The 13932-nt window shown below is 47.6% G+C and overlaps 1 protein-coding gene across 1 annotated transcript in view; it reads left to right on the top strand.

Annotated features, from left to right (window-relative positions):
- Positions 1-13932, top strand: part of WDR36 (WD repeat domain 36) — an 804166-nt gene that overhangs the window by 315068 nt on the left and 475166 nt on the right. Inside the window, exons 9-10 of the mRNA XM_069625487.1 lie at positions 10893-11013; positions 11103-11168. Coding sequence (XP_069481588.1) covers positions 10893-11013; positions 11103-11168 — 187 coding nt within the window. The remainder of the gene's footprint in view (positions 1-10892; positions 11014-11102; positions 11169-13932) is intronic.

The raw sequence follows: 13932 nt of genomic DNA on the forward strand, positions 1-13932 counted from the left end.
GGCAGGACAAAAGCGGTCGACGAGGGTGAATAAGGGAGTCCTTGGATCAAATGTTCTTAGGCAAAGGGAGCACGGTGGCTCTGGTCGGTGACAGTGGACGTCTGTCCGGTGCTTCTCTTCATTCTGGTCGGCAGCCTTTCGTAGGTCTATCTACCGGGGAGCTTTGGCAAAGATCAGCTGGTGCACAATGGTCCCTCGTAGCTCGGAAAGAGGTCAACAAAGAGGATCGGGGATCACCCTGGTCCAACCGGATGCTCACAGTTAATAAATAACATTTTCATTGTGTTGTAATACATTCTTGATTATATCGACACAATTCTCTACAAAGTAAAATGGGTTAACCCAGTAAATATTCATTCCATCTCTTCAGAATGTAGTATGCTTTGCTAACCTTGCCATATAGGGGACATCTTGTCACAACCTTAACCCCAAACCATGGGACTCGGGCACTGTGATGCTGGAAATGCATCAGAGGGACAGGGCCTCCGTATCCTTGTTATTTACTGCTTTATATCGTGTGTTCTGTTGTGTTTTCCGCACAGGAGTTCATGTGGGACTCCTGGCGGTGCAGCTCTCTTTTGGTTTGGTGAACACACCCATGGGATACCCCTATGGCACCCACGGGTAGGGGTACAACCCTGTCCCCCTAGTGGTTTTGGGCACCTGTGTGTGACCCACAGAGCAGGGTACGGGCTGGTGGCAGCTCCGTGCTGAAATGACAGGTGCCCTGAGCGTCCTCCATTTTGGGATGCCCAGGGCCTGTTATTGGAATCAGTAGATTCCTGATGGAGGCAAAATGGCCCCCCTGGCCTCTTGCCTTCCATCACCTGTTACCCTGATCTTCCCGAAGTCCCGGGAAGCCCTGCCTCTGTCCCTTCCCTCTGACTGGCTGTTGGGTGGAAGTTCCGTATATGGTAATGTGGGGAAGTGCCGACCAGACTGGCTGGAGCCTTCTCAACGACCGTATGTTGTGGGTACGCCTGTGGGTGGGACCTGGGTGAATGGAGTGTGTGACGAATATACATTCTATGTTGTGACTGTCTAGTATCTGGTGTTTGACACAATGGTTGAGACAGCCCTGCCCGAAACCGGTATGAATGCAGCTTGGAGTGTTGAATGGCTCGGTACTTGTCCCAATACACATAACTTGTTGTGAGTGTCTGGAGAGAAGTGAATGGCCTGAATACCTCGTGTCCCTGATTGGCTGCCTGCCTGCATGAATGCCTGTAGTCGTGATTGGATGCTTGAGTATGACCCAGTGGAATGAATGGGAGATCAACAGTATATCTCGAACCTCTCACTGCTAGGAATCGTGTTCAGAAGCTGAAGTCCACTACAACGAGTAACTGGAGTGAAGCTTAACCTTGAGCCCTGCTGGACGAGAAGAATTGCTGTTGCTCTCCTTCGCAATCTGAAAGCTGCGGTGCTTCAAGAACTGACCCAGAGAGGACCTGGTAAGGCGCCCTCTTCCCGAGCTACGAGGGACTATCGTGCACAGCTGATCTTTGCCTAAGCCCCCTTTGACAGGCTGCCGACCCGATACGGGGACTGCTGCAGAACTCCAAGGAGAAGCGTCCGGACTGTTGTCCGCCATTGTCGACAACCGCAGTCGCCGACCGGAGTCGCTGTGCTCCCGTTTGCAAAAGAACCTTCGAATCCAAGGACGCTCTCGTCCGCATCATCACCGCTGTATCCTGCTGGAGAAGGCCTGACTGTTGACGCGCCGAGGAGCATCCACCGGTGGGTTTCCTGCCACCCAAAGACCACAGAGACGCCGACGACTCGATGCACCTGCTGGGCCACAGTTCTTCAAACTCTTTGCGGTCCAGAACTATCGACACCGAGGTGCCCCGCACGCCTCTTCCTTGCAGGACGTTTATGCTTCCCCGTCAACGAGCACCGCTAGGAACGACGCGGCCACTCCATCATCGTAGCTCGACTCAAGAAGGGTTGTCAATTTCGCTGACGCGGAACGCTACAACACCAAAGTACTTAGGGTTGCAGAACTATTGGGAAGTCTCAGGGTGAACAATATATGGACTGGGCTTGTATCTTTGTTTCTACAGGTTGCCCGGGTTGGGGGGGGGGGATCTCCACACAGAGCTGTGTTTAACGGTAGATACCAGTATTATGCCTATTGTTCAACCATCTTGCTTTCCTTCCTCTCTCTACTGCTGGTTTCCTCTTTATTTGGATCTGTGCGTCATTCTGACTGTATGCACCTGAATAAGATCTAATAACGTCAGTGGTACCACTTTAGAATTGTACATATTTACCATTGTTGATTTTTCCATGTTGAGTACAAAGTGTGTTATCGTGATTGTGTGTATGACCTTAAATATTAATTATATAAAGACTGTTTTAAACGAAACAGTGTGTGGACATTCCTTCGTGGGTGCTCGGGGACTACACTGTACTTAAGAACCAGCTCGCATCACCTCCCGAGAAGCTAGGCCTTGATTGCTCGTCCATTGCTACCGTAATAGAGAATCTTGGCAGTGGTCTCTGTGCCTCCCCTCTACCATATAGAGAGCAGAAGTGCAGACCCCCCCTCCGGTCTTTACAGGCACCATAGCCCCCGCCACAGTACTTAAACAGGGCCAGAAAGGCCCACTTCGTCCTGTTGCAGTTGCCTTGGACGCAATCCTGGCGCCATTGCACCAGGCTCACTTGGCAAGCATGAATTCCAATGAACAATGGGTGAACATGGCTGCCCCCACAAGGATCATCAGAGAACTGCAACACGCGGTCTAGCATCAGGGCAGGTCCCCATCTATTGCCGCTTCCAGGAATCCTCTGCGACCTGTAAAGAACAGCACAGGTCAGACCACTTGCCAGGACGCTTTCTGAGCCGCATCTAGCGCATCCTTAACTTTTCGAACTCAGCCGTCAGCCTCGGCTTGCTCCATCAGCCTCTGCAAGACAAGAGAAGAAGGTTATTGGAGCATTTATCCATACAGACATTATTCTAAAATCTCTAAAAAGACTTACCTGAAGAGTGGAGTCGCAGCCGGTCTGGACTCCGGGCAATGGCCAGTGAAGTAACTCGGTGACCAAGCCAACGACAACGCACCCCTGCCCAGTATGGCAGGACGAAGAGCGCAACATTCCGAAAATCAAGGTGAGAGAAGTCCCAAGGGGAGAACGCAAAGGGAACACGGGGAGGTGGGTCTCTCGAGGGAAGGAGAAGCCGCTAAAATCTACCTCCTGTCTCGTAGAACTGATTCCTGGAAGAACGAACCCCGGGGAAGGTGCAGTGTACCCAGAAGCGTCCCAGACCAGTCGAGAGGCGCCCCTGTGGAGCCAAGGTGAGCGTTACACATCTTGGCTCAAATCGATGCATTTTTGGCTCGCCCCAGCCACAGAAGAAATACTAAGGAACCATGTCTGACCCTGTAATTCAGTCAAAGAAAGGGGACTTGAGGCGTGCTCTACGCCTCTGTTCACCTTCAGACGCTGAACAATGAAGGGCATTTAAGCTTAAATATAGACAATGGCTCTGATTTTATAAATATTACATGGTATTGGATGCTGCATCTAAGATATGGTGCAGCTGGTTAATTCTAAGGATAGCCCCTCCTTTTGACGATTGATAACAATCTTACGTCTCCGCTCTCTTGTGCCCTGATAAATCCTATTTGGGAACAAGGGTGGATTGATCATTTCACTAAAGTATATAAGGGGGGATCCTGGGGGAAAAAAACGTAATAGTAATTTGGAACCTTCTGCACATTTGTGGTGCTTGGCCTGCTCAGAGGAGCACATTGCCTCATTAATTATTCGAAGTAAGAACTCTCAAGCACCTGGGCCCGATGGACTGTCCAATGCGGTTTTGAAACGTAACCCTTACTTTGGCACAATCTTTAAATAACCTTGTCAGACAGCATGCCAAAATCATGGACTCAGTCCAACATTGTCCCGATTTTTTTAAAATGGTCAACGTTGGCTACCGTCGAACTACAGGCCCATAACGCTTCTAGATGTCCCTTCAACAATGTATGCTAGCATCGTTCTGAGTGAGTTGACTGACTGAGCTTTTGGAGCGGGAAGATTAGACCCGCTGCAAACAGGCTTCAGACAGGGGACGGGCACTAACGCCAATATTTTCATTCTGGGCATGCTGAAAAGGGAAGCCATGGTGAGGTCATAACCTTTATTTCTGAGGCTTGTGGAATGTGCTTAGATCACATGCTGTGCATAGGCTGACATCTAGTGGAAGCTGCGGAGTATTACAGTTTGCTTTTTTGAAACTCGAAAATGGGCGTCGAGCTAGGGCGTGCCAGTAATACTATCCCTAGTGTGACATCCACTGTACACATGATCCCTCACGCTTGTAGGACCCTCAGATCGTGTGGCCTCAAGCAGGGCTGGGTTCTGGCCCTGTTACTTTTCAGTCTTTTTCTTTCGGACCTCACCGAGATCTTTTAGAACTGCAGTTTTTCTCCAAGGTTGGTTAATCTTAGCTTGGATTATCTGTTTTATGCAGACGGGCTTGTCCTGTTCGATTACACCCCGATAGGATTAGAGCACAAGCTGGATGCCTTGGCAGCATATGCAGAATTACATCTTTTAAGTATGAATATAAACAAATCCCAGATACTTTCATTCAGGCCAGGGATGATACAAAAGTATAAGAACTTTCGCTGGAATTTGAGCGACTTGCCCCTGGAAAGAGTGTCAAATTTGTGTTATCTGTGTTGTAGACTGTTTGAACTAAGGAACACAATGAAGTTACTACTGCTCCAGAATGCTAATGCTTGCCACCCAAGCTTGTGCTGTGAATCGAAAATGTGGCTATTTCTCCTTGAGTACAGTGCTAAAATTCTGTCAGATGAAGGTTTTGCCATCTATAACCTGTGGGGGTGATAATTTGGTTATCCCTACATTCCTGCACGGTGATGCCTTGGAGGAGCTTTTTTGTAGCAAGGTCTTGCAATTGCCTAACAGAGTTCCAGCAGCAATTATTCGTTATGAGCTGGGACTATCCTCCATTCAATTTTATCTTAATTGGAAGAATCATTCACTATTGAAGAGCTTTGTTTGTGCAAAGGCGGGCTCAGTGGTTATTAAAGCAGTTGCTTCATAAGAAATCTGGGACCACCTTAAACACTTGGGAGACCATGTGTTGTACCATTTGTGAGAGGTATGGCATTTCGAGATATATAGCTTTGCATAGTCCAACTGTTCTTAAAAGAATACTTAAGGAATGGGGTTGGATCGACACAATTGGCAGAGTCACAACATACCATTTATATGCAGATGGGCTGATGGATGTCAGATCAGTGGGCACCTGTCCCGAATATTTGAATAAGTATCCCGGCAGTTCTTGGCGATCTAGGTTGAGGTTGCAGTTGAACCTGATCCTGACTAATGAAATGATGGGTGCTAGGACTAAAATACCTAGGGCCTTAAGATTGTCGATTCAGCTCCTTCCCTGATGAGGTGGAAACTTTGTGACATATTTTATTGCATTGCATGCTCTTGGAGGGGAGGCGTATGTTTTACTTTCGCCACCTCCTTCAACATTATGCCCACGTCCACACTGAATGAGTGTGGCAGCATATTATGAACTCTTAAGGTTGTAATGACTCGATGGTTGCCGCAATTCAATTTTTAAAAGAAGTTTTAGAACCAGTAACATTACATGATTGATTCATTTCTGGATTTTTATGTTTATTTTTTTTTATTTTGTATTCTGAAATTGTTTCTCTTTGTATTGTTGTACAAAAAAACCCCTAAATAAATACTTCTTGGCTCTTCCTTTTGAGAGATCAGCACGAACCACCCTATGTGGAGTGCTGAGGGGTTACTTAGTATCCCCTTTCTCTCTTCCCCTTTAGCATTTGTTACAAGAACAGGCATGCAAGTATGGCTGGTGGCAGTGGATGTGTTCTACCAACTTTTGTGCTATTTTTGCTCTGAGGCTGTATTCACAGCTGCAGCTATACACAGAAGGGTCACCTTTGTTCCAACATGGTGGCTGCTTTAATTTTTTCGCCATTTCTTGTGTGGTTATTTCTTGGCCCTTCTAACCTCCTGCAAGGGGGAGGTCCTGGTTTGGAACTCTTTGTATAGCCTGCCAAGGCTCCAGTGTGTCTGCGAGGACAGGAAGCATGGGAGGACTTAGAAACTCTGCTATCCTTTGTCTTCTGGTGTGCTTGAAAGGAACCAGTTCGCACTGGGGGGCTGACTGTCCTGATTGGACAGCCGCCCACCCCTTTCTGTAACTGCAGAGAGAGTTTGCAGGGGATGTGTGTGAAATCCTGATAGAAGGTGAGGTTCCTGAGGTAGACGGCAAGTCGACCACTGCAACAGAAGATGACTAGAGACGCTGCAGCCCCTTCAAGCAACCGCGAAGAGACCACTGCTGTCCTGACCCGGTTTTCAAATCGACAGAGGAGCTCCGTAGAGGACCTTTGGCTGATGGGACCAACTAGCCATAAAACGACCTGCAGATTGAGCCACCCCCTACGTGATGTGACCTTCTTGGGCTGCAACCAGCCAATACCAGGGGACCTCGACACTATTGCAGTGCATCGTCTTTCCGTGAACAAATCCTCTCAGAACTTTGGCTCCAGTTGGACCTCCAAAAGCAAGATCCCCCTCAAGTCCCATCACCAGAGTGCAGGATCGAAGAAGAAGGCGGTAATCTGTCGTTTTTGGAGCTTGTGAAGATACCAAAACTGCAGCCCGACGTGGGAGTGCGAAGAATCCTTTGAGTCTTTTCTCTCGACTGCTGCTGTGAAATCCCTTCGAGTCCCTCCTTTCGTCACCACGACCAAGGAACTGGAGACAGGGTTCACTGCTGTTGCACTGTTAAATAATCCAGCCGCATCTTCACTCTTCAGGTACTGTTCTCTGGGTAGTACATACCTCAAGCCATTTTGTCACTCCTGTGTTGCAGAAATGCTGATTCTGATGTTTGAGTGTTTACCCATACTGTTCGCCCATGCCTAATGCTTGTGCACTGATAGGGAGCCTTTCCCACGGTCCCTGGAACCTCTTTAACCCACAAAAGCATTCTACTTGTAATTGAAGAATCCTCTGGAACTTTGCCTTTTCTGCTGCTGTGTCTTACCTGCTCTTCCAAAAACTGACTTTGAAGAACTCATACCAGTTGGGGATGGACGGCTAAAGCCTTAAGGACATTGAAAAGTATTGCAAGTCTTTTAAAGTAATGAACTGCTGTTGCTGGTGCTGAATAACCCCTTTTTATTCCTACAAGAGAACATTTTCTGAATTGCTATAACAAGTGATTTTACTTACCATTGAACTTTGTTCATAATCTCTATATTTCCCTACTTTTGATTTACTCAGAGTTGGGGCCTGTATGCTAAGGACTAGTTGTATAAGCTCTCCCCTTTGGTAGACTTTAGGAAAGCTCCCCTGATGGGGATCATTTCTTGTGACTTGACCTTCCCCCCCTCTACTGGAGTTGCTGACTTTCCCCTCTCCTGGGGTTCCTAAATTGGATTATCTCATTTGTTTTACTTGATTTCACTTCACATTTATACAATTCTCTCTGGTTTGCTCTGTTCTTTCCCGCTTAAACCATGGGGTACTTCCCCCTCTTACCTGGGTATTATTGCCCCCCTCTTAATGAGTTCTCTTTCTGGTTTATTTGTTAAACCATGAGGTACGCCCCCCACGCCACCCACCCTTCTTCCCTGTGTATTTGTGCCCACTTCTTAATGACTTCAAGCTTATTCGTTATTGTATTTCATGCATTTATACAGTTTCACGTAAAAGGCTTTTATATTCAGTATCGCGTCAATTCCACTGGGTTCAGATTCTCCCACTCAGTAACGATGCCCCGGTGGCCTGCTGGTTCTCCTGTTCTCTTCATTACCTCAGTATCTGCAGCGGAACGCTGTCTGGCTCGGCGCTCGCTCTGGCTCTCTTCCTCCCACTCTGATCTCGTGCTTCTCAATCTTCTTGGTGTTCCGCCCTCGGCCCTCTCTCGTTGCGACTGACTCTCAGTGCTGGTAGCAGGGTGTCTGACTCCTCGGCTGTGTGGTTTTGACACTCCTCAGGCGCAAGGCCCACCATGTGGTGGTCGTGGTCATGCTACCACCGGGGTTGGCACTCCTACTCAGCTTCCCTGTTTGGAAATGCCGGACCTCAAGCGTTTCCCTCTGACGTTCAGGAGCTCTCTGAAAGTTGCGGCGCCACAGCTCTCCTTGGCTCTGCCTCCTCCAGGCAGCACATTGTTAGAGGGTCTCTGTGTCTCTCTCTTTGTGTGTCTTTGTCTCTCTCTTTGTGTCTCTCTGTGTCTCTCTCATCTTTGTGTCTCTCTTTGTCTTTCTCTCTATGTGCCTTTCTCTTTCTCTCTATGTGCCTTTCTCTTTCTCTTTGTGTCTTTCTTTCTCTGTCTTTCTCTTTCTCTCTGCCTTTCTCTTTCTGTCTTTCTCTTTCTCTTTGTCTTTCTCTCTTTGTCTTTTTCTTTCTCTTTGTATCTTTCTCTTTCACTGTCTTTCTTTCTGTCTGTCTTTCTCTCTTTCTGTCTGTCTTTCTCTGTCTTTCTCTCTGTCTTTCTCTTTTTCTTTGTCTGTTTCTCTTTGTCTGTCTTTCTTTCTTTCTTTGTCTGTCTTTCTCTTTCTGTCTGTTTCTGTCTCTCTGTGTCTCATGTCTGTCTTTCTCTTTCTGTGTCTCGCTCTCTTTCTCTTTCTCTTTCTTTGTCTCTTTCTGTCTGTTTTTCTTTGTGTCTTTCTCTCTTTTGTCTGTCTTTTTGTGTCCGTCTCTCGTGTCTCTTTGTCTTTGTGTCTGTGTCTCTTGTCTGTCTTTGTCTCTGTCTCGCTCTCTGTCTCGCTCTCTGTGTGTGTCTCGCTCTGTGTGTGTTTCGCGCTCTGTGTGTCTGTCGCGCGCTCTCTCGCTCTCTCCCCCTCAGCACAGCTTCCCTTACAGTGAGACGGCTGAAATTGTGACAACAGGAGACTCGTGGCATAAGGTGAGATCTGCAAAGTTACAATGCTTTGTTCGGAACGACGACTGATGCAGCGAGGTAGCCCAGGGAGGTGCTGGTTGGTCCAGGGACACATCCGAAAGCACAGATCAGACAGACACCCCCCCTGCCCCCCCCCACCTTGCCTGTGGAAGCAGTAGATTTCCCATGGAGAGGTGTTTTTCATATAAGGCATTTCCTGAACTAAGGCCAAAGAACAAGCGAACATCTCATGGCACAACCATTTTAGGATGCTAGCCACGTTTAGTAACCCAATACAAAAATGCGGGGAAAAAATATCACAAACAGTAAAAATGACACTGCTACCACTAGTTTCTCTTATGCACATTGCCAAAGTAACCTGCTTCTGTAAGGTGATGCATGCAATTGTAAAGATGCAAGAATCCATAAAGAGAGACAGTCTCTCAGTACTGACAGTGTTGGACTACTCGGTTTCCTTATATGAATGAGAAAAACAGGCTAGGGGGAAGTAAGGCAAAAGGCTTTACTGACCTCCAAAAACTCAGGACAGGGTTCAAAACGAGCAAAAAGAATAGGCTTCCCATAGGAACGTCTGGAGGGAAAGCCACAAATAGAAAATCTTTCATAACATCTGCACAGCCAGCGAGCTATTAGAGGTTTATAGATCTCTAGTGACCATCTTGTATCGGGAAGCCTGACTAGGGAGAGAATAGCCCTGGGTAGACGAGAGATGCAGAGAAAGACACCCCTTAGTGAGCCCCTTTTCAAGTCTTTGACAGTTGGTGAGTTTTTTGAGACCATCTATAACCACACACACACACACACACACACACACCTGTACATGTTTTGCAGGTTTGCCAGGCATCTTATTGGGATTGACTAGCCAAACTCCATTCTCTTGGACACTTGCATAGCTGTGCATTGAGGTGTCTAGGAGACCCAAATCCAGTTTAAACCTCTGGATCTGGTCACAAATAGATGTTTGTGAGGGTCTCCAAAGATCTTATGTAGGCAGAAAGTCCATTCCCCATAGTCCACGCTAAGACCACTAAACAAAGAAAATTGATGGGTATAAATCTTTAAAAATGCTTTTCTATTGGCTTTCCCACCATATAGGGGCACGTGTCTACCAGCAGGGTAAACCTACTCCATCACACTTTCTAGTTGAGGAAGCTTATTGAGGGATACTAACATGGTGCTCTGCGGGCTCCTCTGTCCTGGCCTCTATTTTGGCTATTAGCGCTAGCACACCTTAAATGAGTTGCACCCGACGAGGTAACTGAGTAGAAGTTCCTAAGATGTGAAAGAGCCTAGGAAATCAAAAAGCATCCACGTATTTAGGAGATTACCCGAATTAGTAATAACTTGTAAAAGGGAGTTTTTACTCGAAGAGAAGGACCTATTTTGGGACCTATTAGAAGAATGTCCTTCCTTTCAGATGATTCTCCAAGATGTGAGCAATCTGATGTTGGAGCATGAAACGCATCATTTTAGTCTATGCAGAATAGTTTGTATTAAAGTTTAAAACAATTGGGGTCTTCCTTGTGTGCTATTGAATTTTCAAGTGCTAGAAAAATTGAATGTTAGGCAAGACACGGCTGCATATTTTGGCTATGGTACCTAATTCTGATGTGGGAGGGCTTCTACAGTTTGATAATTATCAATCATACTTGCCATGTGTGTAACTAATTGCTCACCATTAATTAAACGATGGTGCTTAAAATACAACGTATGGGATAAAAATGCAAAAAAGTGAAATTATGATTTTTTTTTTCTATATCATTGAAGTAAATCTCAGAATTTCAACCTGTAAGATATGCCAGTTGTCATTTTGTGAACATTGGACCGTCGTTACTTTAAACTGAACCAAATTTCAGGCAGACAGCTGTTAAAATTGATTACGATTACAGTTTTTGGTGTTATTTCACAGCAGTTTGTTCACAAGATTCTTGATTGTTTCCATTAACAGGTTTGGATATTTGATGGTCCTGGAGGTGGAGGACGGCTCTTGAGGTTACGAATGGGTCATAGTGCACCTCCTACAAAAATAAGATACCATGGGCTCAATGGGGAGCAGATTCTTAGTGCTGGTAAGTTATTCTCCCAGCTTAGCTGTCTGTTATCCAAAGCTGCTGACTGCATTTCTAGTTCAACAGTCTTGCTTCACTTTTCTCCCTAGGCCAAGATAGCACATTGCAGTCCTTCTCCACTGTACATGAAAGGTTCAATAAAAGCTTGGGTCGAGGTGAGTGGTGTTCCGTTTTTATACACCTGTTTTACATAGGTTTTTATCGCTTTAATAATGCCAGATATTCACAATTGTATTGTTAAAACATTGCTATATCTTCTCATTGTTCAAACTTAATCTTGAAGAAGTAGTGAAGCAAAATTTCATTGGTCATCTTTTAAGACCAACCAAACAAAACTTCTGCCTCAACGGAAGGCACCCAGAGTAGTAACTGGATTGAAGAGTTTGGAGAGGACACACAGTACTAGGGGACTTTGAATACTGTGGTGGTAGTAATCTGAAACCATTTTTGTGGGCCCTTCTACAACACAAACTATGACCTTCAAAATAGGTACGTATGCTTTATCAATGGCGGGGCACTTTGAATGGATTGTGTCCTCCAATGTATTCCAAATATTTGACATGTAATGTCCACAGCTGTGTACTTCGGAAACTTTTTCGGCAGAGGGCCTCCTTCGTCGATTGCATCGGCTCCATGTCCCTTGAAGGCCTCCGTTGTGGGGCGATGTCACCGGATGTTATAAATAATGCACGGCGCCCGTAGCCTCAGTTCTGTTTTTTCCTCAAAAGTGTTTGCTTCAGAGACTCGGCGCGCTTCGTGTATTCCTCGTGAATATGTCGTCGTCTTCAACTCCTCCGACTCCGCGGTCTGGCTTCAAGACTTGCAGGGACTGCAAGTCGAAAATGTCGATTACCGACCCGCATCGCATTTGTTTGTGGTGCTTGGGTGAGAGTCACGACACCGACAACTGTTCTAAATGCCAGTCGCTGACTGCTAAGGCCTTGCGGGAGCGTAAGGGAAAGCTTCAGGTAGGTAGGGGTTCGAAACCCAGTAAGTCCCGTAAATCCAAGTCCAAAGGTATGTCCACCGACGATTCGAGGGGTGAGTCTCTGCATCGGAAGGAGTCCCGGTGGTCTCGGTCCCAGAGTGGTTCCCTCCATTCGTCCTCGTCCCGGCATTCTAGGAAGCGCCGTCACTGGTCTCCTTCCCCATCCTCCTCGGAGGATGGCGCTGCAAGCAAAGTGGCTTGCCCGACTAAGTTCTCGACTCCGGAGGAGTGGGCTGCCTTTAGGGAGGAGATGTTGGTGATTTTCCAATCGCAGGGCATAGATTTGCCCGCGCCTTCTAACGAAGCCGGCAAGGAACGGTCTCGATCCATGGCTCGCACACCTTCAGGCTCGGGTCCTCGGCGTGATCCTCATCGGTATCCTTCGAGGTCCTGTTTGGACAAGGCTCAGGACGGTCGCAAGAGACGTGCTTCCCGGTCTCAGTCCTCGTCCCCAGCGAGACCACAGAAACAGGCCAAGGGCTTGAAGTTGGCATCGACTCCGGCGCCGTTTCCGTCAGATACAGACGTTGAAGCTTTGCCTTTGTATCAGCCCACGGTGCCGTCGGCACCCGTGTCAACGTCTATGCCAAAGACGCTGAAGCCCTCGACGCCTCCAGGGCCTTTTGGCCGAAAGTTACAGTTGGAGATCCCTGCTACTGTGGATCATCCTAGGAAGGCTACTTCCAAGTCTGTGAGGCCTGTTCTGGACTCCAGGCCCTCGGCTGCTGAGACAGGACTTTTACCTCCCTCTGGATGACATTTAAGAGGAGGAGAGGTCAGATTTTGGTGTTGACCCTGTTTAGCCTGATGGGGGCTCCTGTCTTTTCAGGGGATAGCCAATTGGAAGAGTTGAGGCAAACTCTTCATGATGCCAGTGGTTTGGACACTTCTCCGGAGGTGGACTTTGGCAGGCCTGGAGCTCATCCTGAGTCGTCCTACAGGAGGCTCATGTCTAGGGTCACGGAGTATCTAGGCTGGTACAGTCCTCCTGAAGCTTTTGTACAGGATGATCTAACGGACATTTTAGATCAAGGTCCGTCCTGTGACCCGGTGTTAACTTTTCATCTGACATTGCAGAAAAGGTTGGCGGCTGCTTGGCAGTCACCAGAATCTCTTCCAGCAGTTAACAAATCGTTAACCAAAAAATACTGCTCTTCCGGTAGCGGCCCAGCTACCTTTCATCTCACCCCACGCCCGAGAGTTTGGTGGTTCAGGCGGCTACAGCCACCTTGAGGCAGGCGGCGTACCTTACCATCCCGCCTGATAGGGACGACAAACGCTTTGACGATTGGGCACACAAGGTGTTTTCTGCGGGGAGTATGGTGCTTAAATCAGCCAACTCCACTTGTGCCTTGGCAAGATTTTCACACAGTCTGTGGAACTTTCTCTTGCGGCTGAGCATATTCCCGAGGGGGAAGAAAGGGATGAGTTCCTTGCTCTCGTGCAAGATGGCAAGGATGCGATGTGTGAATCCCTTCAGTCAGGGTTTGGACACGGCCGACCGTGTTAGCCGGTCCATGGCTGCATGCTCAGTTATATGTAGATTTGCGTGGTTGCGGGAGTCAGGTTTTGCTTCGGATGTGCAAGCCCGTCTTTTGAACATGCCCTTTGATGTCTGAGAGCTTACAGACCTCAAAAGCTGCGGCAAAATCTTTAAGCGCAGCTGTGCGTCAACCTCTGCCTTTTTGTCCTAGGGGACAGCAGTGGAGGGGAGGCTCTTTTCGTTACTACTCCTCTGGTAGGACAAGAGGGGCCACCAGTCAAAGGGGTCAGTGAAAAAGTACGTGTGGTGGTCCGGGAAATGGAGGTGCCAAAGCCGCTCAGGCAGCTGCCTCTTTGCCTTCAGGCGCTGCCGCAGCCGCTCCAAAACAGTCATGAGGCCATGTCCCATTACGAACCATTACTTCGGATGCCTGGGTTCTGGATACAAT

This window comes from Ambystoma mexicanum, chromosome 6p (genome assembly GCF_040938575.1).
Source record: "Ambystoma mexicanum isolate Mex_15411 chromosome 6p, UKY_AmexF1_1, whole genome shotgun sequence".
Lineage (NCBI taxonomy): Eukaryota > Metazoa > Chordata > Amphibia > Caudata > Ambystomatidae > Ambystoma > Ambystoma mexicanum.